This window comes from Pongo abelii, chromosome 8 (genome assembly GCF_028885655.2).
Source record: "Pongo abelii isolate AG06213 chromosome 8, NHGRI_mPonAbe1-v2.0_pri, whole genome shotgun sequence".
NCBI classification, from domain to species: Eukaryota; Metazoa; Chordata; class Mammalia; order Primates; family Hominidae; genus Pongo; species Pongo abelii.
In genome coordinates this window covers 94,523,193-94,551,079 of record NC_071993.2, presented here as the reverse complement: position 1 = coordinate 94,551,079, position 27,887 = coordinate 94,523,193, and the positions used below count along the sequence as shown (strand labels likewise).

Below are 27,887 nucleotides of genomic sequence, written 5' to 3'. Positions count from 1 at the left end.
GATTTTGGAAAGTTTGTCAAATATCAAAGGTTTAAAAAACTTCATACTACAGGTCATTGTAAAATAAGTCATTCATTTCACCAAAGTGATAATTCAAAAAAAGGTAAAACCTTCATTCTTTGAGAGAGGAGACTTAATTTTCCAAATGATAAGGCCTAATAAAAACAGCATGAAGCCAATTCAATTTATTTTTAAAAGTTTATAAACAGTCTCCAAAATTTTAATCTTGACCATAAGATATAACTTCCATAAGCCTTTCACAGCATTTATAACCTTTATTAAGGAGTCAGTTAATGCTTCAACCAAACCTTGTTAATCTGGCACAGGGGCCCATACGTTGGTTTTGCATTAGTGTGCCTTTGATATGAATGATTAATTTATAGAGAAACTGAACTTGTTTTCTCTCTCAAAATTGGGCCTTCCAATTTCACATGCCCGCCTCTTCTATGATAGTCCCTGGGCCTTGAGGAGTTGAATAGCTTTAATTTCTGGCCTTGTGTTTTAGAAACGCAGTTTATTTTGATTGGCATTTTCTACGGAGCCTGAAGATGAGGCTTTAATTGCTGTCAGTGTTTATGATTTAGTAGGACTTGGTGTCTATTTTAGACCCAGAAGTCAAAGCCATGTAACTCAATGGCACAGGTACTTTGAACATAGAGAAAGATACATGAATGTTAATAACCTTAATTAAAAATTTTTTTTTTTTAATTTCAGTTTTTTTCCCCCAAGCAAACCAAACTTAATCATAATGGCATAGAATTGTTTTGATAAACCATAAAATCTGTTAGACCAGTTACTAAAAGGCAACAGAAAAGACCTGCACTGCCAGAATATTATGTTGGAAGAAGACATTTCCTTTGGACATTCATGAAAACATTGTTAGCATCAGGCCATAACAAACAGAACTCGAGGAAAAAAACTTATATGAGCTGAAAATGAGTTGAAAGAGAGTGTTACAATTTCACACCCTTTAAAAGGGGAGAGAAAACTGAAAATGGTGAGATGCAATAAAAGTTGAAGTTTGGGTTAGAAAAAAATTAAAATCTCTTATAATTTATTAAGAGTGAATCAATAACTTAAGAAAATTTCATTGTTTTAACCAGTGATTTAGTGTGTGTATATATATATATACACACACATAATTTTTTTTACATCAAGTCCAATCATCTCTAGAAAGACCATTTTAATTTCCCTTTAATTATATAAAAGTTTTTTTGTTAGTTTTTTTTAAATAAATCCTCTTATTGTGTCTTAGACCATTCATGACATGCTTGGACTCTGTGGTTTGTCGTGACCATCCTCTTTCTTAACCAGTCATTTTATTGTAGGACTAAATTTACATATAAGAGTCTTTCTCATTATTTCTTTTTAAGCTTTCTTACCAAAACAGCCCTCTTTATTTTTACAACTTTCTTTACATGTCTCTTACTTCCTGGTTCCTTTTACCTTCTTTTATACATGACCTAAATAAGCTTTGAATTAGACAAAAATTGTTCACCTTTTTAAAAAGGACACACTTTTTTTTTTAGAAAAAATGTTTTTCTACAATGTATTTTATTGAAATATCTATTATTTTAGTATAACTTTAGATTCTAAATTATGATGAGTTTGTCTACAATTATCCCATTGCATTTACCTAATTATTTTAATTGTTTACCTAGATTATTTATGAAAACTGTAATGGTCATCATTTAAAGTTACAGAACCACCATTGCAAAATCATAACTGAGACAGTGAAAAAGATCTGACCTAACTCACCCCATCTTGCTTCTAACCTCCAAGCTGTCCTCGTTCATTCCTGGGCATAGGCTGAACTAACTTCTGGAGGAACTTGGTTTATAGTTTAGCTTTGAAACAAAGGCAATAACAGCCTTTTCCCAAAACAAACCTTACTGCCTATGGACTAGACTGCCTAATGCCACAAGACTAGAAGTTATGATAATCTTACTAACTTCAAGATGTAGCTATTTTCATTAAACCAATATCAATGTCTTATTTATTAACAATTACGCAAGCAAAGATCATTCTGTTTGGGGCTGGGTTTATAGTTTTTAATCCCTATGCCAAATTTTGACACCTTAATAGTATTTTGCAAGGATAAGTATGAAATTGATTGATTAGTAAATGCAAACAAAAATATATGTTGGCAGTTCTTAAGATATTTCTAATATTACTTTACCAGTAATTTTAAAGCTAGCTTATTTATTAAAGATTTTATTAAATTATGTAAACTTGAAAAAGCATTTGACGAGTCTTCTCTTTTTTCCCGATAAAGTATTTGATTCAAGCACTTTTATTTTCTTAAGCCAATTAGTTAGAGCTCTTTTATATATTTTCAGTAGTGAAACATTGTGTACACAACACATAAATACATAAACATATTAGGCATGCTGATAGAATTACATATTATAGATTCATAAAAATTTTATTTTCCTACCTTAGACTTCAAATTCTTAATAACCTTTTTCACTACCCTAGGCAGTTGTCAGCTAAATGGCCTTTAATTTGCATATGAAAGGAAACAACTCAGGTGAAAATCAGATAGCAAAATTTACACCATCAGGTATGGAAAGAAAACGTCTAGTGTGCTAAGAGGGAAATTAAAATGGATTTAATTGCCAATTAAACATAAAGCTATGGAAATTATAAAGGCATTTTAAATACACACACACACACACACACACACACACACACACACACACACACACACACACACACACACACACACACACACACACACACACACACACACACAATGGCTTTTACTTTGGAACTTCAGCCATGAGATAAATACAAATTCCCTGTCTTGCAAAAAAAAAAAAACCTGTTAGATCTAAACAGTGGTTTTTATCTTAGTAGAAAAATAACAGCAGATTTAAAGCAGCCAGAAACAAAAGACACAGAGAATGTAGCAACTCTGTGGTTTGTAGGTCGACCTTAGGGTTCTTTTTCCTTAATGTGAATGTGCACAAAGACCATGTTACTTCCATTTTACATAAACTCTGGCAAGTAGTGGTGCCATAAAACCTACGGAGTGCTTGAAAGGGGATCATTCTCCTCATTCTTAGATTGTTTTTCCCACTTTTTCTTAAAAGGAGGAACTGAGCTGTGGCCTAGGGTTTTTATGTGTGGATCGATGTGTGCTGCTTGTGGGCAGGACTCCACAGTGTGTCACCACTGAGTTGTTTCTGCCCTCTTACATGTCTCGGTTTCTCTCTCCAGAGGTCCATGACCTCTGAGAGGGCTCAAAACATGGGATGATCAGGCCTTATATGTGTTTCCTGGACGAGCCTTTTTAAAAATTAATTTTTGTTGGGGATTTTCTTGTAAGGCCACTGCACGTCGAGGGAGGTTAACCCCCTTGTACACTCCCATTAGGCCCCCAGTCACCCAGGGGCACCTTTTGGCTGGGGGGAGCAAAACACCCTTTCTCTTCGGAGCTGAGAAAACTCAATCTGTCATTTACCTGCAAAAACAACAGTTCAGTTCCTCACGTAAATGTGCGCAGAAAAGCCAAATAGAGATTAATTTTGGTAGAAAAGGCAATAGAGAAGACCCTTTAGAATGCATCTCTGAAGTAGAATCAGGATCCTTAACAACTTCCTAGGAGAAAAAACAGCCAAGACCACTTCCTGTAAACTGTGCTCAGCCACCCCTAACTTTGTAGCTCTCATTCACCATTACACACACCAAGGTCAAATCCTCTTGTGGTACAAGATAATCTCTGGTACCCCCAAGCCAAAGAAGTCAGGTCATGGAATATATGGAAACAGGTTTAGACTTAAGAAGAATCTGCCCATGACTCTTGAAACTCCACAAGGAAAACATAACACTCTAAAAGGAGTAAGTGGCGTCTTTGTTCTGAATTCTTTTAATGGGTTCAAGTCATTAGAAACCTCCTCTGGATTTTTTGGTACTACAGATAGCAAAGGGGGAAGGAGGTATAGGGTGGAAGAAAAGTAAATGAAAGAACATTTGTTTTTTTAAGACAGTAAGCAAACACAGAAACCAAGCACGTGGATTTTTGTTTTTGTTTTTTTTTCTTTCCTCTTTTGCAGCTGCGAGGAATTTTAGCCAAATTAGAGAGGCTTTGTTACCCATAATTTGGAATTCTCACTCGGATTTGACGAAGTCGAGTAGAGTTTGTCAAATCTGATGGGAGAAAGACCAGAACAAACAAACAACAAAAAACCCAACAATATGATCACTGACTGCTCTAATGGTAAGGAGAAATTAAGACCAGCTAGTTGTTAAACTTTAGCCAAGACAAAACCCCAACTCAGCTACTTACCTAGGGATAGGTCTCAGACTGAAGACTGCTCTCTACATCCTAGAAGCAGGAAAAAAGTCAAACTCATCTTCCCTGCTAGGAGTGAGCTCAAACTCTGTAAAGGAGTTACCTACCCTCCATCGCTATGTAAGCAGGAAATCTTGCTTTCCTTGTTGGAAGCAAGTGAAACTCCAAAAAAAGGGAGTTGTATAGCAAAATAAACTTTAGGTCTCCACCAAATTTTGGGAGTTCAGGTGTTATCTGGAGGGAATACTCACAGACATCAGCAAATAGTATTGGTTTGAGCCATAAAGTTAGCTCATGCTGGTGTCAAGCACCGATAGGAGATTTGTCAAAGGTCAGGGGCACCTCCACTCAGAATCCCTTCATGGTCACCAAAATGTGAACCCCACATATCTGAGACAGGTCTCAGTTAATTTAGAAAGTTTATTTTGCCAAGGTTGAGTACACGGGCCCATGACACAGCCATAGGAGGTCCTGAGACAAGTGCCCAAAGTGGTCAGAGCACAGTTTGGTTTTATACATTTTAGGGAGACACGAAACATCAGTCAACATATGTAAGATGAACATTGGGTTCTGTATGGAACTGGAAACAAAGGCAGGACAACTTGAAGCAGGGAGGGGGCTTCCAGGTCATAGGTAGATAAAAGGCAAATGATTGCATTCTTTTGAATTTCTTATTAGCTTCTTCAAAGGAGGCAGTAAGCTACACATTTATCCCAGTGAGCCAGAGGGGTGACTTTGAATAAAATGGGAGGCAGGTTTGCCCTAAGCAGTTCCCAGCTTCACTTTTCACTTTAGCTTAGTGATTTGGGTTCCCCAAGATTTGTTTTCCTTTTACAGTACAAAGCCATCTTACCCAAGAACTTTCAGAATACATAATGGTAAAATGAGAGGAAAGAGGTATAAGTACACTAACCCTAAAAGAGGATCACTATTTCCACATGTGTAGAAGAAGATATTTTTCCAGAGTTTTAATGTAATTTTGTAATAAATGATTATACTTATTATATAAAGATACTTACATACTCAGAGTCCTTGTTAGTTCCCTTTTAAATGCATTTTTAAAAAGCTTTATATCAGTGATTCATCTGCATACACTTAAATTGGAACACTTCAGCTGTGACCTCAGTAAAAAGATCAGAGGTTGTCCTTGTTTCTAACTTAAGTTTAATTCATTCATCTCTGATTTTTCACTCTTGTTAATGACATGTCCAACTTTCTAAACTGATTCTTCCAAAAGGACAATTTTATGGATCTTTAGAACCTGAATGAAATGAGTGTTAGCTCATAAGTATTTTCTTTGCTGCTGCTTTTCCACATTTCTGCCTTCCCCACTCCAGGCAAAAATATTAGTTTAATATTTCCTATTCCACTGCTTAATCTTTTTGAAAAAATAATACTTTACATAGAGAAAAAAGTGAAATAGATGAAAGGGTAAAAAATAGTGTGAAAGGGTAGAAAATCATTTGGAACAGTCAAAAAATATGGGTACACAGTAAAAAGTAAGTTTTCCTCCTTCTTTTGGCCCCCACACACTCCCCATCCAACTCATTTTCCCTCCACAGAAACAACCACCACTTGGAGAGACCTACTTTAAAAAAAAAAAAAAAAAAACAAGCAAACCATGGTGATCAGAAAATATAACTTCATTAAGCTGTAAACAAGAAAGTATGCATAAACATAAGCCATTTTTACAGTAGTCCAATCATAATTTTGTTTTTCTGCTTATCTAGTGGCTCACTTAAAAGTGTCAAAACTAGGCAATTGTATAACTTTTTCCTGGGACACAGTTTGTTTGGTGGCAGTTTTGGTGTGTTTTTTGGTGCGTTCCATTTATTTGCCAGCCATGTTCTGCTCTCCCAAATGAAGAATATTAGTGTTTCAGCAAAATATGGGATTCGAAATTAGACAAATCAGTATTTGAGCTCTGTTAATGGCACTTCCTGGCTGTATAATCCTGACATTTCTTTTAATTTCTCTGACCTGTAAATTCCTCATCTAAATAATAAGGATAATAATAGTACTTCTCAGGTTAATTTTAAGAGTTGATTGTAAATTATCTAGCACAGTGCTAGATATGGTAGGTGCTCAATAAAACCATTAGTTCCTTTTCCCTTTTCTTTTAATGATATATTGTGAATACAACCTGAAGAGATTGTCAAAGTGGGACTGCTGTTGCAGGAAAGAGATCTTAGGTAAACTTGAAAAGATAAAATTTTCTGTCTCTATATAAACTAAACATTATTCATTTGTCATTTTTTGTTTAGGAAGTTCCAGATAGAAATAAAGGCTATTCTTTAAATCAAGAGGCAATTTAAAAAGCTTTATTTAGGCATAGAGTAAAATTTTCAGGGCAACTAGCTAATAGGGAATAAAACAGGGTTTCTCAGATCAGGCATTGTTGACATTTTGGGCCAGTAATTATTTGGGATGGGGAAAGGGAGGCTGTCCTGTGCCTTGTAGAATGTTCAGTGGCATCTCTACCTCTACTGACTAGATGCTGGTATCACCCTACCCCCAAGTGTGACAACCAGAAGTATTTCCAGACTTTGCTAAATGTCCCCTGGGAAAACCACTGTCTTCGAGCATTGCTTAAAAAGAACACATGTGGGAGGGTTTCACATTTACTGTAGCATAATGAAAATGAAGAGTAAATGTTATTCAGATGCTAAAATAGGATACCTTTTTTAACTGACATGTAAACGACTTATGGCAGTAAAAGAGAAGGTATTTACAAGCGACAAAGGAATCTACAAAAGATTATCTATTGATTCAGTGATTTTACAGGGGCAAGATAAATAGGAGATGTATCCTATTTATGGGATGTGGTTCATAGCACTTTTTAAAAATTCTTATGAGACAAGATTTGTCTCTTGTCCAGGCTGGAATGCAGTGGCATGATTATGGCTCACTGCAGCCTTGGTCTCCAAGGCTCAAGTAATCCTCCTCCCTCAGCCTCCAGAGTAGCTAGGACTATAGGTGTGTACTGCCACATCCAGCTAAGTTTTGATTTTTTGTAGAGATGGCGTCTGTGTTGCCCAGGCTGGTCTCGAACTCCTGGGTTCAAGCAATCCTCCCAACTCAGCCTTCCAAAGTGCTGGGATTACAAGTGTGAGCCCCCATTCCTGGCCCCCATAGTACTTTTTTTTTTAAAGCTATTAAACACATTTATCCTAACCTCCTAGCCATTCTATAACTAAAATGCTGTGTGATGTGAATTTCCTTTTAGAACAGTCATAGCCCTGGACAGACAGCAAGATTCTATATAATCAAAAGCATTTTAGGAAAATGTAATAACCAAAACTTAGGTAAACATGATTTACCAGAGTCCGTTCATTTCTAAAATGTTCACTTAATTGAAATTTGAATTTGTTCTGTATAGATTTTTAAAGACTCTTTCATGGTTATGAACTCCAATCTTAAAATTGAAGAAATCAGGGCAAATATGTGTGGTAGTCAAGTATGGACTCCAGTGTTGGACTCCTTGAATTCATATCTTGTTTCTTCTCTTGGCTAACTTTTAACCAAAGGCAAATTACCTAATCATGCTAAACTTCAGTTTCTTTTTCTGTGATTGGGAAAATATTATGACTGTCTCATAGTATTGGCTCTTAGGATTCAATAAGTTAATCCTTTTACTGTATTTTGGCATAATATTTGGCACACTCAGTAAATGTTTTTCATTATTTTAATTGAAAGCTTTGTTGTATTGCTAGAACTCGTAGGTTTAATGCTGGTTGTGCCCTGCTTTGAGAATATATGTAGATATACTTCTAATTTAGAGTTTTTTTATTATAACTCTGGTTGCCCAGTCCCAGGAATTGTCTTCTACCTAAAAGGGACAGCATAACAGAGCAATTTAAAATGGGATATGTATGGCCATCTATTGTAGATACCTGGATTAATTTGAAGGAAGTTGGACATCTGTTTCAGATACTCAGTTTAAAGAAACTTCAGTTATACATTTCTTGCCCTCCTTAACTCCTCTGTCTTTCATCTTGAGATTTTACCTTTACCAGTCATGATAGTCCTATTCGGAATGAGAAACTAAGCTGTATCCTAGAGTGTCATTGAAACAATGGGAGCCCCTCTTGGAAGTGTAAGATCTCTTCAGTCACATAACCTGTTTTCTCGTTTCCTGAAAGGTGGTTAAATTTCCCTGATTTCTGTGGAATAGAGCCTCAAATCGTTACCTGAGGGCTCACAATGGAGAAGGCTAAGATCAAGGGGCCTAGAATATCCTTGGAAATTTCTTGTATATCTGTTCATTGATCTTTAGACTTCACATATATCTATTTCGAAGTGCCAGTATCTAAATACCAAATCAAAGCAGGTTGCTTGTTCTTTTCGTTCTAGGCAGAAAAACTAATGAAGCAAATTGGTGTGAAAAATGTGAAGCTCTCAGAATATGAAATGAGTATTGCTGCTCATCTTGTAGACCCTCTTAATATGCATGTATGTATCTTTAATCTTATTTAAGATTTTTTTAGAGGTGGGGGTGGGTTCTAACATTTTGTGTCAGGGGTCCTAAAGATCATGGCCGGGTTCATTGATTCTCTAGGCTGAATCATAAGACTCGGCATATAGTTGTGTTCCTGTATATGATTTATTACACTGAAAAGATACAAAGCAAAATCAGCAAAGGGAAGGGGGCATGGGATGAAGTCTGAAGGAAGCTAGGCACAAGATTCCAAGTGGAGTCACACAGTGCTTAATTAGTGCATCAAGTTGTAACAACACATGTGCAGTGTTGTCACCAGGAAAGCTCACTGGAGACTCAGTCTCCAACATATTTATTGGGGGCTGGTTATATAGCTTCCCTCTTCCCTTAAATGTACCAAAATTCTAGACTCCCAGAAGGAAAATGGATGTTTCAGCATAAACCATATTGTTTGCACAGTTTAGGCACAGTGAGCTGTTCTTGTCAAGAAATTGTGGCACTCTCCTGAAATCTAAGTTCCCACATGCCAGCCAAGGGCCAATCTTGCAAATATGCCTTTCTAAGGATAACAGTCTCAGGCCTACTTTGTTAACTGTTTTCTGTACACATTTGTTTAGTAAAACTTTTATATATTTGCCTTTGTGGTATATAAAGCGTACTGCTTTAAGTCATGTGGATTTTTGTTTTATAGAGTTTAAACCTAAATTTTCATAATATGGTATGATAACACAGGATACTAAATCCCAGGTTTTCCATTAATGGCCTTGGCAAATGATTTCCTCTTTGAGTCTCAGTTCCCTCATGTATAATCTAGAGATAATAATACCTGCTTTACCTACTTCATAAGGATTATTTTGAGGATGAGATTGATGTAATGTATAAGATCCTATATGAATATTTTGTAACAATAAGTATACATTTATAAATTCTATAAATAGAAAATATTTGCTTAATACATTAATGTTATATTGCTATAAATAAGTAGAATGAAATAGCCCCATCTCCAAATCTAGAAAATAAAAGTCTGCAATGTCTTAATATCTGTGTATACAGAGACATACACACACCCTAGAATTAAGCCTGCATTTGAATTTGGTTTATAGATTTACAATGGTACCTTCTTGGAACCCTGCTTATATTAATTTCTGAATAAATCTGTACTAACAGACTTAGTTTTTTGTTGCTGTTACAATGAAAGTTATGTTTTTTTTCAGATCTGGCTGCTGGTTTGCACCTTCCCTTTTTATCATTTTTTTTTTACATTTTGAAGGAAATGAATCTATTGTAAAGTATTGCTTCTGATTGGCCCCAACTCCAGCTCTTTTCAGGACAAGTGCCAGTCCTTTCAGGACAAGTTGAATCAGGTTTTTCTTGTCTATTTTGAAAATATGTATGCCCTGTTTTTATTTATAAAGATACTTCCTTAAGTTTTAACATAGATGTAATTTTTTTTTTTTTTTTTTGAGACAGAGTCTCACTCTGTCACCTAGGATGGAGTGCAGTGGCGTGATCTTGGCTCACTGCAACCTCCGCCTCCCAGGTTCTGGCAGTTCTCCTGCCTCAGCCTCCCAAGTAGCTGGGACCACAGGCATACACCACTATACCCGGTTAATTTTTATTTATTTAATTATTTATTTATTTATTTATTGTATTTTTAGTAGAGACAGGGTTTCACCATGTTGGCCAGGCTGGTCCCGAACTCCTGACCTCAAGTGATCCTCTCACCTTGGCCTCCCAAAGTGCTGGGATTACAGGCGTGAGCGACCACGCCTGACCCATAGGTTTACTTTTGATGGATAAAATTCAGAAGCTATGTTTTATAAGACCTTATTTCTAAAATTAATTTCTGTGATGCTTGACAACATCCTGTATAAAATAGGTACATTCCTGATGAGCTCTTTCCCATCAGCCAGTGCTAAATTATGTCTCAGCTGGTTCTCAGTATTCTTGTGGCAGAGTATTTCCTCCTTATAAGTGGAATGAATTTAGCTTATTAGACCCTTGCAGATTTTTGAGTACCTGACTTACAGATTTTTAATAGTAGATAGTTGACTATTAAATTCCTTTTTCCAGTTTCATAGCAGTTTATTTCATTACTGCTTGGAAAAGTCTTTACTCATGTTAATATATGATTTTAACTTATTTATGTATAATTATCAGATTAACATTTGCCATTTTGGGAGGGTTCTTTTTACTTTAGTGAGTGTACATTTGTAGTAAAATTCATGTTGACCTTAACTTTTGCCAGGTTACTTGGAGTGATATAGCAGGTTTAGATGATGTCATTACGGATCTGAAAGACACAGTCATCTTACCTATCAAAAAGAAACATTTGTTTGAGAATTCCAGGCTTCTGCAGCCTCCAAAAGGTATGGTTAAGGTATATATTCGCCTAAAGCATTAAAATCCTAGAAAACATTGAAACTTTCTGCCATTGTAGAACTAGTTTTTGTGAAATCAAATTCTCAAGAGGATGCTGAGATCTAGGTGAACAGTTTCTTAAAATAATTGCTCATTCTTCAGCTTCTGAAATTGAGATAAACTTTTCCCCTGTATTTACATGTTAGAATTCTTGTTAAAATATCTCCTTCAATTTCTTTTCTCTTACTTCCAAGTAAATTAAAATTTGGAAAATCAAGATTAAAGAAAGATTCAAAGTCATAATACAAGTTTTTGGTTTTGTTTTGTTTTGTTTTGTTTTCAAGCCAAGACATTTTTTTCTTGTTTCACAGCTCCAATGATCTTATTTTTAGAATGTAATGATTCTTTTTCAGGAAATATTTATCTGCAGATAAACTAGAAATTAAATATTTAACTTTGATGGAGACGTTTGCTTATTCAAAATCACTTTGAAAGTCTTGGAACTCAAGAATTGAATGTGCTCATAACTGCATCATTAAGTGTACTTCTTGTTCATTCAAATATTTCTTTTTTTTTCTTTTCTCTCTTTTGTTTTCTTTTCTTTTTGAGATGGGGTCTCACTGTGTCACCCAAGTTGAAATGCAGTGGCATGATCTTGGCTCACTGCAACTTCTGCCTCCCAGGCTCAAGTGATCCTCCCACCTGAGCCTCCTGAGTAGCTGGGACCACAGGCATGTGCCAGCACGCCTGGCTCTTTTTTTATATTTTTGGTAATGATGGTGTTTCACCATGTTGCTCAGGCTGGTCTTGAACTCCTGAGTTCAAGTTCTTCACCTTCGTTGGCCTCCCAGAGTGCTGGGATTACAGGCATGAGCCATCGTGCCCAGCTAGTGCAAATATTTCTGTCATGCTTAAGGCTTGTTAAAGGTGATTCGGATGGAGTGTACATAATTTACAGTGAGAGATATATGTGTGTGTTACTAGGCATTCAGATCCAAATTTCACGAGATAGCTTATTTTCATCTAGCAGAAGCTTTTATCTAATGTATTGCCAAAACTATATGGGTTTGATATGTTGTTAGTCAAGACTTAACTCAAATTATTAGTCACATTGATTTTTCAAAAAAGTGGATCTTTAAAAATATCAAAATAGCATTATGTATGTTTAAATTATAATGCTTATAATCTTTCTAAATTTGCAGCTATATCAATAAAGTGCATTAATTTACATATCAAAGGTAACTGAAGCCTGTACCTGTGCATTTTTATGAACTACATAATTTTTGTTTCTGGTAAGTGGAGGATGACAGTTAACAGCAAAAATGACATGTTCTTTTATTATTAAAACAACAAAGCTATTAGGTATTTCTTTTTGTTTTCTGAAATAACAACACTGCTTATAGTTTTTCCTAACAAAACACTGTTTATTGTGATTTCCCCCCCGCCCCCAAAAAAACTTTGAATGATTATTTAAGCCCAGATCAAAAATGTATGGCCATAGTTGGATTATTTAGTTAAGTCTTTACTACCCTCTTCCAGGTTATTTGTAGTCTGAACAAAAAATGACTTTCCTGCATTTTTAGTTCTCAATTTGACAATGCTAGTGAATTTAGGAAAGTAAAATACCCTTTATATGCTGTTGGAGAAAGCTTCTTTTTTTATCAGTGTTATCTTAGACCAGGTAATTGGGTGATTTCTCCAGCTGGACTTGGTTTAAAGACCCATTTAGCAGAGTGGATACCAAATTATGCAGGGAATACTTCAAAAGTTATATGTAAATTCGCTTCTTATTTGAAAGCATTGTCCAATTTAAAAGTTACATTAATATTTTCTGATTATATAAAGTTTTGCTATATGAACTTTTTCACCTTTATGTCTTTGGACAATTTTTAATTAAGAATAACAGTTTTGAAGATCATTAATTTACTTTTTGACCCTCAAGATAAATTGGATATTGGTGTATAGAAACAGAGTGTAAAATCAGATGCATCCTTATTTGTTCCATTTTGAGACTGGAACTAGGTTACCTAGGTTAGAGTTATTGACAATTTTATGTTATCCTTAGACAGTTTATTGCTATCTGAGCTGAAAGTGATCACTGCTTCACATAGACTACAAAAAGATAATTGGAGAGTGACTGCAGTATCCATGTACTGCATGAGGTCATATGTAACTATTGTGTATAGATATAAAGTTGAAGCTAATGCACACCATGATGCCGCTAATTGGTGACACGGAAATGGGGGCACACATAAGATATTGATGGTTATATTAAAAAAGTGATTTTTTCCCTCAAACGTCTAAAAATTTACAACAGTTGAAATTCCAACAAAATCCATCTGAATACTGTATGGCTTCCTCTGTAAACTTTCTGAATTCTGTATTGTTATTTTGGTATATAAATTTTATTATATTTGTGAATGTTATACTTCATGTTTTGGTGCATTCTTTAAATTGTGAATAACCTAAGGAAACAAATAATTTTAAAAATAGATTTTCTGTTATAAAGACCCATATTCTTCTCAAGTACTTTATATTTAAGTAGATTTAATTTATATAGATGTGTATTTTTGCACCATTTGGACAAATTTTATATTAAAGCCAATAAACAGTTGTCCAAAAAAGAAAAATAGTCACTAATAAGGTGGAATATTTGTCACAAATGAGGATTATCTCAAATTTAGATTTGTTTATCCCAATACTTTTTTTCTTCCTTATCCTTTTTTTTGGAGACAGAGTCTTACTCTGTCACCAGGCTGGAGTGTGTAACCATAGCCCACTGCTGCAGCCTCCTGGGCTCAAATGATCCTCCTGCCTCTGGGTCCTGAGTAGCTGGAACTGCAAGGCATGTACCACCATGCCTGCCTAATGTTTTAATTTTTTGTAGAGACGGGATCTCACCTTGTGGCCCAGGCTGGTCTTGAATTCCTGGCCTCGTTATCCTCCTGCCTCGGTATCCCAAAGTGTTGAGATTACAGGTGTGAACCACTGTGCCCAGCCTCTTCCTAAATCTTTTATTTGCATATAGCACTTACTAAGTAAAGCCATTACCAAAAACATCCATCTTAAAAAGGGGTTTAAATTTTTAAGCCTCTATAAAGCTTAAGATAATACACACAGTTTTTATTTGTTGAAGTTGGTTATAAAAGTATCAGATTAAGCTCAAAGAACTAATTTAAAGATTGCAAAGCTAATAATAAAAGTCAAATGCCTCACATTCATTGCAGTACTCATTTGTCATCCATCATAATTATTATCACTGTGGAGACCATTTTAGGAAAGTATATAGAAAAGGTGCCACTCTAAATAATGTTATCTCTAGACTCACTGATAATTTGTCAGACAAGCCAATGTGAATTTTAGTGTAACTTTTTTTTTTTTTTGAGATTGAGTCTCGCCCTGTTGCCCACGCTGGAGTGCAATGGCGCGATCTCAGCTCACTGCAACCTCTGCCTCCCGGGTTTAAGAGATTCTTCTAACTCAGCCTCCCGAGTAGCTGGGATTACAGGCATGTACCACCATGCCTGGCTAATTTTTTATATTTTAGTAGAGTCGGGGTTTCACCGTGTTAGCCAGGATGGTCTCAATCTCCTCACCTCGTGATCTGCCCACCTCGCCCTCCCAAAGTGCTGGGATTACAGGCATGAGCCACAGGAATGGGGATAAAGCAGTTTACTGAATAACTATAAGGCTAACACTTATGTAACTACTACCCAGGTCAAGAAGGGAATATTGACAGCTTGTGTACCTTCTCTGTTATAGCCTGTCCCCAGAAAGTTAGGATAGCCAAAAGCTTTCTTTGCATATTAAATCTTTAGGCACTCCAGACACTCGTAACTGCTCAGTTAATAACACTAATTATAATCCTTGAAGAGGAAAAACTTAATCCTGCTAAGAAGTAACAAAACCGAACTACTAGAAGGGAAATATTCCAAGTGATAGATGAATAATTTGAATCAAACACAACATTCTAAAAGCACTGAATATGTTTATGAAGTGGTAGAGTAGCTACAAAGTCAACAAAATATGGAGGCTTTTGCATAAATACTTTGTTTTAAAAACCCTGAAATTTAATTTAGTTTTTAAGAAAGTACCAAGTGTAACAATATAAAAACCCAGAGATTTAAGTAACGTGTATGAAAGTTTTATAATGGATATGCATTCTATATTAAATTATGTGATCAAAATGATGAAATTAATAATTCCAAGTATCTGCAAACAGGTGGTTTTAGATTACTATTCTTTATTGTTTCATATGAGCCATCCAAAAGAAAAGTGTCAGTAGAAGATTCAAATTATAACTGACTTAACCAAATTTTAAGCACCTAAGTGAACTTAATTAAAATTTGCAGAATACTTGAAAATACAATTAACATGTATTAGTAAAGCTTATGGATTTAAATTTAAAAGTCAGCTTTAGAAAAGTTTAGTTTCATATGATTAAACTTGGATTAGTTGCTGTTAGAACTTGAATCTTCAAGAATTATAAAGACCAGTAGAAAATTCTATATATGCTTGAGGAAGAGCTTGAACATTATTTTGAAGTGTTTGATGTGAAAAATAAAATTGCTAGAGTTATGGAATCAGGTGCAGATTTCTTTTTTTTTTTTTTAAATTGAGATATTTTTGGGAAATTTCATACAAAATTATTTTTCCTCTCTTTTTGAATTTTATTTTTATTATATATAAGAAAATTTTGTACTCCTCCAGATCCCTTCCAGTTCACCCTAGCATGCCATCTATACAGATGGCATTTTAAAAAATACTGTTTCATAGGAAAAGTTGAGCTTTGAATTAAGCAAATATTTTGAGAGGTCTGCCTATTACAGTTTTTGTTAGGGCTGTCTGTAGATGGTTTATTTTAATAACCGTCTTAGTACTAAGTTAGGTGCCAAATCATGTAGTACTGAGTTTAGTAATTTGGTAAAATTATAATTTTAGTATTATACATTTAGTATTATTATATATTTAATATTATTAAATTTAGAAAATGCTATCTCATTTTAGTTGAGAAACAGTTGATGGTGGTTCCTAAAATGTTCAAGATCCCAACCTCTAGATCCCTTGTATTAAAAGTGTTACCTTAAATGGTATTTAGCAGCAAAATGCTGTTAATGGAGACCATAGGTTAATAATACAGTTTTATTCTTTGGAAATTAAAACAGGAGTGACTGATAATTTGTTTCTTTTAGGAAAAGATTATTTGTTTGGAAAAAGGCACATGTCCTTTGGCTAAAACTTAATCTGTGAGCAACAGCAAAACAGTATTTGCCACAATCTGTTTTGAAGTTGTTTACCTTCTGTAGGCTAATATCAATGCACTATGGTGCTTTCTTTGCTTGTGAAGGTGGAGGGCCTTAGATGATTTTGTTTATCAACTGTTGATAAAGTGGTATGAATTTGGATGTCAAGGTGAGCATTTAAACTGAACCTTTTCATGAAGGGAGAGGGCACAGGATGCTGTAATCCCCAAATACACGCTCTTAACTGACACTGAGCTTAGAACATGGCATCTTCCTTTCTCCTGTCTTACCTACTATAAACAAGATTAAATAAAAGCAGAATTGAATATTGCGAAAGTTTTTTGTGGAAAGAATTAATATTCTATTGATTATCATATAAATTAAAGCAAATATCCCCTTAAAGGTAATAAATAACATATTCATTTCCAGGTGTTCTTCTCTATGGGCCTCCAGGCTGTGGTAAAACGTTGATTGCCAAGGCCACAGCCAAAGAAGCAGGCTGTCGATTTATTAACCTTCAGCCTTCGACACTGACCGATAAGTGGTATGGAGAATCTCAAAAATTGGCTGCTGCTGTCTTCTCCCTTGCCATAAAGCTACAACCATCCATCATCTTTATAGATGAAATAGGTATGCTATGTTTTCTATATGAGTATTTTTAAAGGCCATTTTTAGAGATATTTAGATAACCAGACTTAGTTTTTAACATTAGGCCATGTTAATAAAACAAAGAACATAACCAACATCATAATATGGTATGTATAATTTCTGTGTTGTAGAATGAACCATAGACTATATATTCCCCTACTTGATAGATAGGTTTTTCTGTCTTTTCTCTGTTACAAACAGTATGCAGTGGACATCCATGTACATGTTTTCTCATGTATATATGTTTGCCTGGGACAGATACCTAGAAGTTGAATCATTTGGTTGTGTGATGTATCTGTCTTCAACCTCACTAGGATTACCAGTTCTTTAAAGTTATTATACCTATTTATGTTTTCCTGCTTGGTAGTAAATTTGGGCATCTTTTAGCATGTTGATTAGCCATTTGGGTTTTCTTATTTGTGAATTGTCAATATTTCTTTGGAGTTATTTGTAGTTTTCTTTTGTTGATGTTTATTATGATTACACCTGTTTTGTAGTCTATCATTGTTTCTGATAGTTTTTTTTTTTTTACAGTTTAATATTTGGCTATAGTCAGTATTTTTCCTTTGTGGTTTATACTTTTTGTATCTGGTTTAAAAATACCTTCACTATCCCCATAAATGTTCTCTTTTTAAAAATTATGTATAACATGAGATAGGAATCTAATTTCATTCTTTTCCAAAAAGACAGCAAACTAGACTAACCTTTGCTGTATGTCATGACTTTTATATTAATGGACTCTTGCTATATTTTATGGATCAATATTTTTGTTCTGTTCCTGGTATGATGTATATATAAATATATATAGTTATACTAATACAGTATTATTAGTATTGGGATATATATTTATATAGCTTTATTACTGTAGTTTTGAATTATATTTTATTATAGTTAAATTTAGTATGATAGACTGTGTAAACATGTAGAGAGAAAAATAGATACAGATATGTAGTATAGCTTTGTTTTGGTTACTTGTTTGCTGTATGTATCTTTTCTCATCAATTTACTCGTTAATTTGGTGTTTTGGTGTGCATCTTGAACAGAGGAATATATAGCTAGTTTATTTTGTTGTTTTTTTTTTAAGACAGCATCTCACTCTGTTACCCAGGCTGGAATGCAGTGGCGTGATCATGGCTCACTGCTGCCTCAACCTCCCCAGGCTCAACTGAAACTTCCACCTCAGCCTCCTGAGTAGCTGGGACCACAGGTGTGTGCTACCACACACCACTAATTTTTGTAGAGTCAGGGTTTCTCCATGTTGCCCAGGATGGTCTAAAACTCTTGGGGCCAAGCAATCTGCCCTGCCTTGGCCTGCCAAAGCATTGGGATTACAGGTGTGATCCATCACACCTGGCCTATTAGCTGTATTGTCTAAAAATTTTAATCTAAGCTTCTCTTTAACTGGGAAGTGTGATTAGTTTGATTTTATTATGATAGCTGAAATAATTCAGATTTCTTTTTTTTTTTTTTTTTCACGCTCTGTCCCGGCTGGATTGCAGTGGCACAATCATGACTCACTGCAGCCTTGACCTCCCCGGCTCAAGTGATCCTCCCACCTCAACCTTCCAAGTAGCTGAGAATACAGGCGTGTGCCACCATGCCCTGCTAATGTTTTAATTTTTTTGTAGAGATGAAGTCTCACTATGTTGCCTAGGTTGGCCCCCAACTCCTGGGGTCCAATGATCCTCCTGCCTCGGCCTCCTAAAGTGCTGGGATTATAACACCTAGCTGATTTATTTCTGCTATATTATTTTTTGCTTTTAATTTACCAGTCTAGTAGACTTTTTTGCTTTATTCCCTTTTTCTTGCTACAGGTTTCGAAGTTATACATTCTTTTACTTTAGTGAAACGTTTAGAATATCAACTTAAAAGTCAAAGGTAATCTCTACCTTCCTTCCAAATAATTCACAGAGAACTTAGAACTCTTAGGTAATAATAATATCTCATCTCTTACATGTTATTGTGAAACATTTTATTTTTCTTATACCTTCTATATTAATTGCTATTTTATACTGGCATTGCTTGTTTAGTGCCACGTTTGCTACGTTTTTTGCTCACCATTGCTTCTTTGATCTTGTCTTTTCTGGATTTAACTTTGTTTTTACTGAAGTCTTTCAAAGTTCTTTCAGCAAAGGTTGTACAAAGAGTAGATTCTTTCTGTGTGTGAAAATGTGTTAATTCTACTTTCTCTCTTAAATGATACAGAATCACTTTCAGCATCTTAAAGCTACAATTCCATTGCATTCTAATCTTTCTAATCTTGTTGCTTTTGAGAATTCTCCTTATTGCCCTATATTTGTAAGTAATCTATCCTTTCTCTCTAGTTGCTGTTAGATTTTTATGTCATTCTGCTATTTAAGTATGGTTTTTTTCTAGGTCTGTATTTATTTTCATTTAGCCTGCTAAGCCTTATGGTGGTTTATCTGAGGATATATGACTTTCATTAATTCTGGAGGATTTCTCAGCCATTGTATATCTTTGCATGTTGCAATGCTCCCATTAAAGAAAAACAATTCTCAGGCCAGGTGTGGTGGCTCACATCTGTAATCCCAGCACTTGGAGAGGCCAAGGCAGGAGGTTTCCTTGAGTCCAGTAATTTGAGACCAGCCTGGAAAACATGTGAGACCCCATATCTACAAAAAAAATACAAAAATTAGCTGGGTGTGGTAACGCACGCCTCTAGTCTCAGCTACTTGGGAGGCTGAGGTGAGAGGATCACTTGAGCCCAGGAGATTGAGGATATTCAGTGAGCCAAGGTCATGCCACTGCACTGCAGCCTGGGCAACGGAGCAAGACCCCATCTTCAAAAAAAAAAAATTCTTCATCTCTTTCATTTTGAGTCATTTCTACAGTTTGTCATTTAGTTCTGTACCGTATTTCATCAATTCTAAGACATACTGTTTTGTTTTTTACATTTTAACATCTTCGAAATTGGGATAGCATGTTACAATTGAGTTGGCAGCATTTTAAGTTTCTTGTTGGTACATAAAATAATGGTACAACTTAAAAATAATTCAATTTTTGAGTAGGTTATAAAAGCAATTCTTTCCTTGGCTATATTTAATCTTTCAACTATTGGGTTTGTTTTTTGTTGATTATATTTGAACTTTAGAAGTTCTGTTTGGTTCTTTATAAAATGTTTCCCTTTTTTTACTGTAGCTTGTTATTTTAGAATTTCAATCCCTTTTATATCTTTAGAATTTTAAACATACTATTTTTGTATAGTTTTTGAATTGCTCTTTTCTGAAATTCTAATTTTACATTATGTTAACTTTTTTTTAATAGTGGTTTGTTTCCTTGTGTCATTTGTAACATTAGATGGCTTTAGGCTTGTTTTTACATGAGAATTCTTTTTTGCCTAAGAGGATCCAGAGTACTTTTTCTATCCTCAGCTTAGAACTTCAGGGGTCTGATCGTTCAAAACCAATTTTAGATAATTTCTCAGTTTGTGTGTTCCCGGACTGAATGGCGGTACAAATTTAGACTTCATACCTGAAAGAGACTCCCCATGGTCCTAGTTTTTTGTGTAAGGAGGACATTTTTACCCCTCAGAGCCCAGGCAAAGATGGACAAGTTTCCTTGTACAGTGATGAGCAAAATTTTTTTTTCTTGTCTACACTTTCTGTGAGTGTTAATCCTTCCAAGCATCTTGGCTTCAGCCTGTATGTGGATGTTAACAACAAAGCAGAACCTTTTGATGCTATATATGTCTATATGCATACCTGCTGTGTATACAAACACAACAGACAGTGGCATAATCACATCAAGGTTTTCCAACTCTTATGTTCAGTTCCACTTTTTTCTGAACTCTGGGATTTTTTTTCTTTGTTTCTTGCAACCTCTTATCTTCATTAACCTTTTCTAAAATACATTAATAGTCTTTATTTTTGATAATGGTTTTGAGTTTGCAGAATTGAGCAGAAATCATATAGAGAGTTCCCATATGCCCCCTAGATATATAGTTTCTCCTAGTATTAATACTAGCATGAGACATTTAATAATGAACCAATATTGATACATTGTAATTAACCAAAGTCCATAGTTTAAGGTTCATTCTTTGTGTTGTACAGTTCTTTGGGCTTTGACAAAGCATAATGTTTTTTATTTATCATTACAGTCTCATACACAATAGTATCAAATATTTGTCCTTCCCTTTTCCTCCCAAACTGCTAGCATCCACTGATCTTTTTTTACTGTCTCTATGGTTTTACCTTTTCTGTAATGGTACAGTTGGAATCATACAATATGTAATCTTTTCAGACTGGCTTCTTTCCCTTAGCAATATGCATTTAAGTTTCCTCCACATCTTTTCATGATTTGATAGCTTATTTTTATTGCTAAATAATATTCTATTATGTAGATGTACCACAGTTAGTTTTTCCATTCGTCAGTTAAAATGACACCTTGTTTTGGGCAATTAGGAGTAATGCTGCTGACAGCATCATGTGTAGGTTTTCCTGTGGACACAGGTTGCATCTCAACTGGGTAAAATACCTAGGAGTACCACAGCTTGATCACATGGTAAAACAATGTTTAGTTTTGTAAGACACTAGCAAACTGTCTTCCAAAGTGGCTGTACCATTTTGCATTTCCACCAGCAATAACTGAGGTTCCTGTTGCTATACATCTTCTCTAGCATTTGGTTTTATTAATTTTGGGGATTTTAGCTATTGTAATAGGTATATAGGTATCTAATAGTTTCCCATTTTTAAAATTTGCATTTTCGTAATGACATGATATTGAACATTGTTTCATATGCTTATTTGTCATCTGTGTATCTTTGTTGAGGTGTCTGTTCAAACCTTTTGCCCATTTTGAAACAATTGTAATATTTTTTATTGTTTGATTTTTTAATTTTTTATTAATACATAATAATTGTACATATGTATGAGGTACCTAGGCAATGAGCAAATCAGGCTAATTGGAATATCCATCCCTCAAGGATTTATCATTTATTTGTGTTGGGAACAATTAGGTTATTATCTTATTGTTGAACTTTAAGAGTTCTTTTTATATTTTGGGTACAAGTCCTTTACCAGGTATGTGTTTGCAAATATTATTTGCCAGTCTGTGGCTTGTCATTTCATTTCCTTTCACATAGCAAGAATTTTATTTTATTTATTTTGTTTTATTTTATTTTATATATTTTTTGAGACAGAGTTTCACTCTTGTTGCCCAGGCTGGAGTGCAGTGGTGCTATCTCAGCTCACTGCAACCTCTGTCTCCTGGATTCAAGTGAGTCTCCTGCCCCAGCTTCCCAAGTAGCTAGGATTATAGGCATTTGCCACCATGCCCAGCCAATTTTGTACTTTTAGTAGAGATGAGGTTTCACCATGTTGATCAGGCTGGTCTCAAACTCCTGACCTCAAGTGATCCACCCACCTCGGCCTCCCAAAGTGCCACCGTGCCCAGCCAGGAATTTTAAGTCCAGCTTACACATTTATTTTTGATGGATCATGCTTTTGGTGTTAGACATAAAAGTTAATCGAGTCCAAGGTCACCTAGATTTTCTTCTATATTATTTCCTAGAAGTTTTATAATTTTGTGTTTTACGTGTATATTCGTGATCCATTTTGTGTTTTTTGTGAAAATTAGTCTGTGTTGGTCCGTTTTTTTGCCTATGAATGTCCAATTGCTCCAGCACCATTTGTCAGATGTGCATTTACTTTTTTTAAAAAAAAAATCTATCCAATTTTTTGTGTTTGCAGATACAGATTGAACATATGTAATCCAAAAATCCAAGATACAAAGTACTCCAAAATTCAAAAGTTTTTGAGCACCAACATGATGCCACAAGTGGAAAACTTTCATGCCTGACCTCATGTAACAGATTGTGGTCAATTTGTTTCATGCACAAAATTATGTAAAATACTGTATTAAATTACCTTCATTCTATGTGTATAAGGTATATATGAAACATAAATGAATTTCATATCTGGACTTGGGTTGTATCCCCAAGATATCATATCATTATGTATATGCAAATATTCCAAAATCTGAAATTTGAAACACTTCTGGTCCTCAGCATCTTGGATAAGGGAGGGATACTCAACCTGTGTCATTTTCTATTTTTTGATCATTCCAAGTCCTTATATTTATAGTATGTTTCTTCTAAGCAAGCATATAGTTGTTTTAAAAAAATTTTTTTTTGAATAGAGGAGGGGTTTTGCCATGTTGCCCAGCCTGGTCTCGAACCCCTGGCTTGAGTCATCTGCCTGCCCTGAGTTTTTTTTTTTTTTTTTTAATTCTAATATCTTAGTCATGTATTTGGAGACTTTAATCCACTCACACTTAATTTAATGATTGATGTAGTTATTTATACACATCTAGCATTTTAAATTTTTCATATTATTTTAAGTAACCATCTTGCCAAAACCACTTATTGATAGTGAAGATTAGGAAGATTAAGTAGGCAGTTGAATTTTAAAATTTATCTTTAAAGATTAGGCAGTTTTAAAATGACTGGTTTTTCCACCTTCAGAATAGATGGGTTAGTTTGAATTATAGTCCAATGATAGGACAGATTTTACAAAATTAAACTTTAAATAAATCTAGCATATATGTTTGCCATTGCAGGACTCTCATATGTCATGGTAATGTGTTTTTGCTGGAATTACTTTTTATAAAAAATACTTTTTTTGAAGTGTGGACATAGCACATTACAAGATATTTTTGTGCCACTTGCATGTATAATCGACAAAGTTTGTGTTGTAGTTTCAATGCTAAAATGTAATAGTTATTCAGAAATAAAAGTGATTTATAGGATACAAGACAAAACATTTGAAATGGGGATTGTACTAGAAAATCCTAGATTTATTTTTATTTTTATTTTTTTAATTATTAGGATGTAGCACCTTTCAGTCTTATATTCTAAAATAAAATTGTTTTCCCCTTTTTTTAAAAAAAGCATTTCGTGTTCATTGTAGATAATTTGGAAGACAGAAAATAATTTAAAAGAGAAAGTTAAACTTGTCCTTAAATCCATCCCTGAGCTATAATACAACGTAATTAGCATTTTGGTATATTTCCATAAAAGCTTTTTTTACCTTGTATAACATATGTATGTACATTCCAGCATATATGTTTTAAATCATTTTCTGTCCTACATTTTTCAGCTTAATAGTGTTTTGCTCATTTTTCCATGTCGTTTTTGTTTATTACCAGGAAACTGCATGAGAAAAAAGTATGCAACCCCATAACTAAGAGCACATAGGGTTCAGGTGACCTAGAAAGTTAGAGGCAAAACACACAGGCTTTCATCTGAGATTCCACGTAACTCTTCCAGCCTCTCAGTACTAGATCCTTCATTTTTCTTACATATGTTGTCATGAATGTATTTTTAGAGAAGAAATGAAAATTATGAATGATTGTTTTAATTTGCCTAATAATTTACCAAGTTTATTGTATCAGAATGTCTAAAACACATAGCCCAATTTCTTTGTAATCTTTCATAAAGTTTTCAGCTTTAAAACAATTTTTTTCTTTTCATTTTTCTTAATTGACATAATAATTGCACATATTTATGGGGTACAGAGTGACATTTCAATGATCACTATAGTATATAGTGATCAGACCAGGGTAATTAGAATACCCATCATCTAAAACGTTTATCATTTCAGTATGTTAGGAACATTTGAAATTACATAAAGAGTAAATAAAATAAGGCTAGGCATGGTGGCTTATGCCTATAATCCCAGCACTTTGAGAGGCCAAGGCAGGAGAATCACTTGAGGCCAGGAGTTCAAGACCAGCCTTGGCAACATAGTGAGACCTGTCTCTACAGAAAATAAAAAAAAAATTAGCTAGGCGTGGTGGCACGTACCTGTAGTCCTAGCTACTCGAGAGGCTGAGGCAGGAGGATCACTTAAGCCTGGGAGTTCAAGGTTGCAATGTGCTGTAATTGCGCCATTGCACCCCAGCCTGGGCAACAGAGTGAGACACTGTCTCAAAAAAAAAAAGGGTAAATAATTAATTCTTAATTTCTAAGGTTAAGGACCTTTTACTTCTAGACTCCTTTCTACGAAACCGTTCAAGTTCTGACCATGAAGCTACAGCCATGATGAAAGCTCAGTTTATGAGTCTCTGGGATGGACTGGATACTGATCACAGCTGCCAGGTATTTGAATAAAATCTGCCCTCAACTTGTGTTGGTTTTTTTGTTCTTAATAGAAAATTTGCTGGGCTACTTATTATGCTTTTGTACAAACTTTTTTTTCATAATTATTTACACTTATGACTAAGTGATAAGGATCCAAAAGAATATGGTTTGTATAAACTTTATCCAATTTGAGGACTTCATGTTTACCAAAACATTAGTAGATTGCCTAAATGCCTGAAACAGACGCAACAGAAGAGAAGACACCAGAGTAAAGCCTGTCCTTGGAATTTTCAGAACCTACAGTGCTAAGGAGAGGAAGTGACTAGTGTCCGTGGGTATTGTGTACATTTTTTTAAAAAACTGTTTTCTCTTTTCCTCAATTCTTACTTTTGACTTTTACCATAATTCCTTATAGTCTTTACTGTCAATTCTTAGTCACTTCCCTGATTTTCATTTGACAGAGTTCATTAGTAGCTGAAACTGACAACACTTTCTCACTTCCTGTCACCTATGCCTATCTTTAGGATCCCAATTTTATACAAGACAGAGTTGTATCCTAGGCTTTTCCTCTTCCTCCTGTATGGCTGTGAAACCATAGCTTGTTCCCTGTTATGTGACCAAAGAGAAAGCGAGCTTTATTTTTCAGTTTTCCTCTTTAGGTTCACAGTTTTCATTTAGTTTTTGGCCTCTGAATATTCCATGCTTTCTTGTCAGCTCAGTGGTTTAAAAGAAAGTTAAAAAGAAGTTAATCTGGCATGTTTGTTTTTTCAGCCAGATTGCTGGAAATAAACATCCTAGAACCATTTTCTCTTTTTCTTTTTTTTTTTTTTTTTTAATGAATCACTTACTTATATCTCATGGAAAAGTTAACAGTGTTCTTTTGTTGTTTTAACTTTAGTATTTTCTCTCTCTCTTTTTTTTTTTTCGAAATGGAGTCTCGCTGTGTCGCCCATGCTGGAGTACAGTGGTGTGATGTTGGCTCACTGCAACCTCCGCCTTCCGGGTTCAAGTGATTCTCCTGCTTCAGCCTCCCAAGTAGCTGGGGTTACAGACATGCACCACCATGCCCAGCTAATTTTTGTATTTTTAGTAGAGACTGGGTTTCACTATGTTGGCCAGGCTAGTCTTGAAATCCTGACCTCAACTGATCCACCCACCTCACCCTCCCGAAGTGCTGGGATTATAGGCATGAACCACTGTGCCCAGCCAACTTTAGTATTTCCTATTTCGTAATGTTTTTGCCTTTTTAAAAAAAGTATTATATTTAGAATTCTTTAAAATTCAGTTATTATTTCTTCAATTATTGTTCTCCATGTTTTATCTCCTTCTGTAATTCCAGTTGGATATATGTAGGACCTTATTTCTATTTCATGTTTTGTTTTGTTTTGTTGAGACAGGGTCTCACTCTGTTGCCCAGGTTGGAATGCAGTGGCGTGAACATGGCTCTCACTGCAACCTCAACCTCCTGGGCTCAAGTGATTCTCCTGCCTTAGCACCCCGAGGCTCTGGGACTACAGGTGCACGCCACCACACCTGGCTAATTTAGGTGTTTTTTTTTTTGTAGAGACAGGGTTTCATTATCTTGCTCACGCTAGTCTTGAACTCCTGAGCTCAAGCAGTCTGCCCGCTTTGGCCTCCCAAGTTTGGCTGGCATTACAGGCTAAGCCACTGTGCCTGGCCTATTTCATGTCTTTTTTAACGTCTCTTTCATATTTTCTGTCTTTCTGTGCTATGTCCTGGATAATTTCTTTTCCTTTCTTCTGGTTGGTTCATTTGAAGCTGTTCTACTATCTGACTCTTTCATTGAGCTTATTATTTCAAGTATTATATTTTTCAGTTTTAGAAATTCTTAGATTTTTTTTCAAATCTACCAGGTCAGTTTTGATAGGTTCTTGCTTATTACTCATGTTTCTAATTGGATTAGAAAATCAGAACCCTGGCATCAACAAGCTGTGTAACCTTGGCCAAATTTTATAATCACTCTGTATCTGTATAGAGGGAATAATATCTATAAAAAGGGAGGAATAGTACCTACCTCAGAACTGTTATGAGGAATTAATCTGAGTTAAGTACATAGGCTTTACCTCCAGCCTTAGCTTAATTCGTTTACTTCTTTGCAAAATTGTAGATTAATTTATTTGAGTCTTTTAAATATTTTCTTTTTGTGGCCAGAGGGTTTAAGGATCCCTTAAGCCCACCGCATTAGCATAAGTCAAAAGTCTGAACAACAACATTCTCAAGAAGAAAATTAAGCCACATGTCCTCCAGATTCTACATTATGTTTGTGAAAGTGTAGTTTTATTATGAGAAAAACAGCCTTTAGCTTTTGTTGAATGATTAGAGAAAAAACATAACATAGATAAATTTAGGTAACATTAATAGAAACATTTTTCATTAATAATTGGTTTTGATAAATCTATGCAGTTTATCAATGGGACTCATGTACAGGTTGCCAAAAACTAATTATTCTCCCTGAGAAATAATACTTAAAGCACTTAGACAACTGGAAAGTTAGCCCATGTAAGAGAAAATATCTTAATATTTTGTACCCTGTCAGAGCATAGTGTTCAACTATTTTCAGCAGGAGATATAGCGGCAATTGGATGACGTATTCTCCAGAGCCACTTTATCTGTAGCTCCACAGTATGATTCTGGTACAGCATAACTTAAAACAGTTTTCAGAACCAAAATTCCTTATTGCACTAATAGCAATTACTGTTTTCATTATGATGAGTTTTGATTTGAGAGAGCAAATGAAGATGCTGCTTTTTTATTAAATTGCAGTCACTTTTGAACCTTTAT

At 34.9% G+C, this 27,887-nt stretch overlaps 1 protein-coding gene across 7 annotated transcripts in view; it reads left to right on the top strand.

The window, feature by feature from the left end:
* Window positions 1-27,887, top strand: part of ATAD1 (ATPase family AAA domain containing 1) — an 89,967-nt gene that overhangs the window by 40,463 nt on the left and 21,617 nt on the right. For 6 of the 7 annotated variants that reach the window (XR_010141377.1, XM_054521381.2, XM_054521380.2 and 3 more), the window contains 4 exons: window positions 8,651-8,749; window positions 10,984-11,104; window positions 16,769-16,969; window positions 24,997-25,103. Coding sequence is in view for 6 of the 7 variants with exons in the window: in XM_054521381.2 (XP_054377356.1) it covers window positions 8,651-8,749; window positions 10,984-11,104; window positions 16,769-16,969; window positions 24,997-25,103 (528 nt within the window). In the remaining variant the exon portion in view is untranslated. 7 annotated transcript variants of the gene reach the window in all.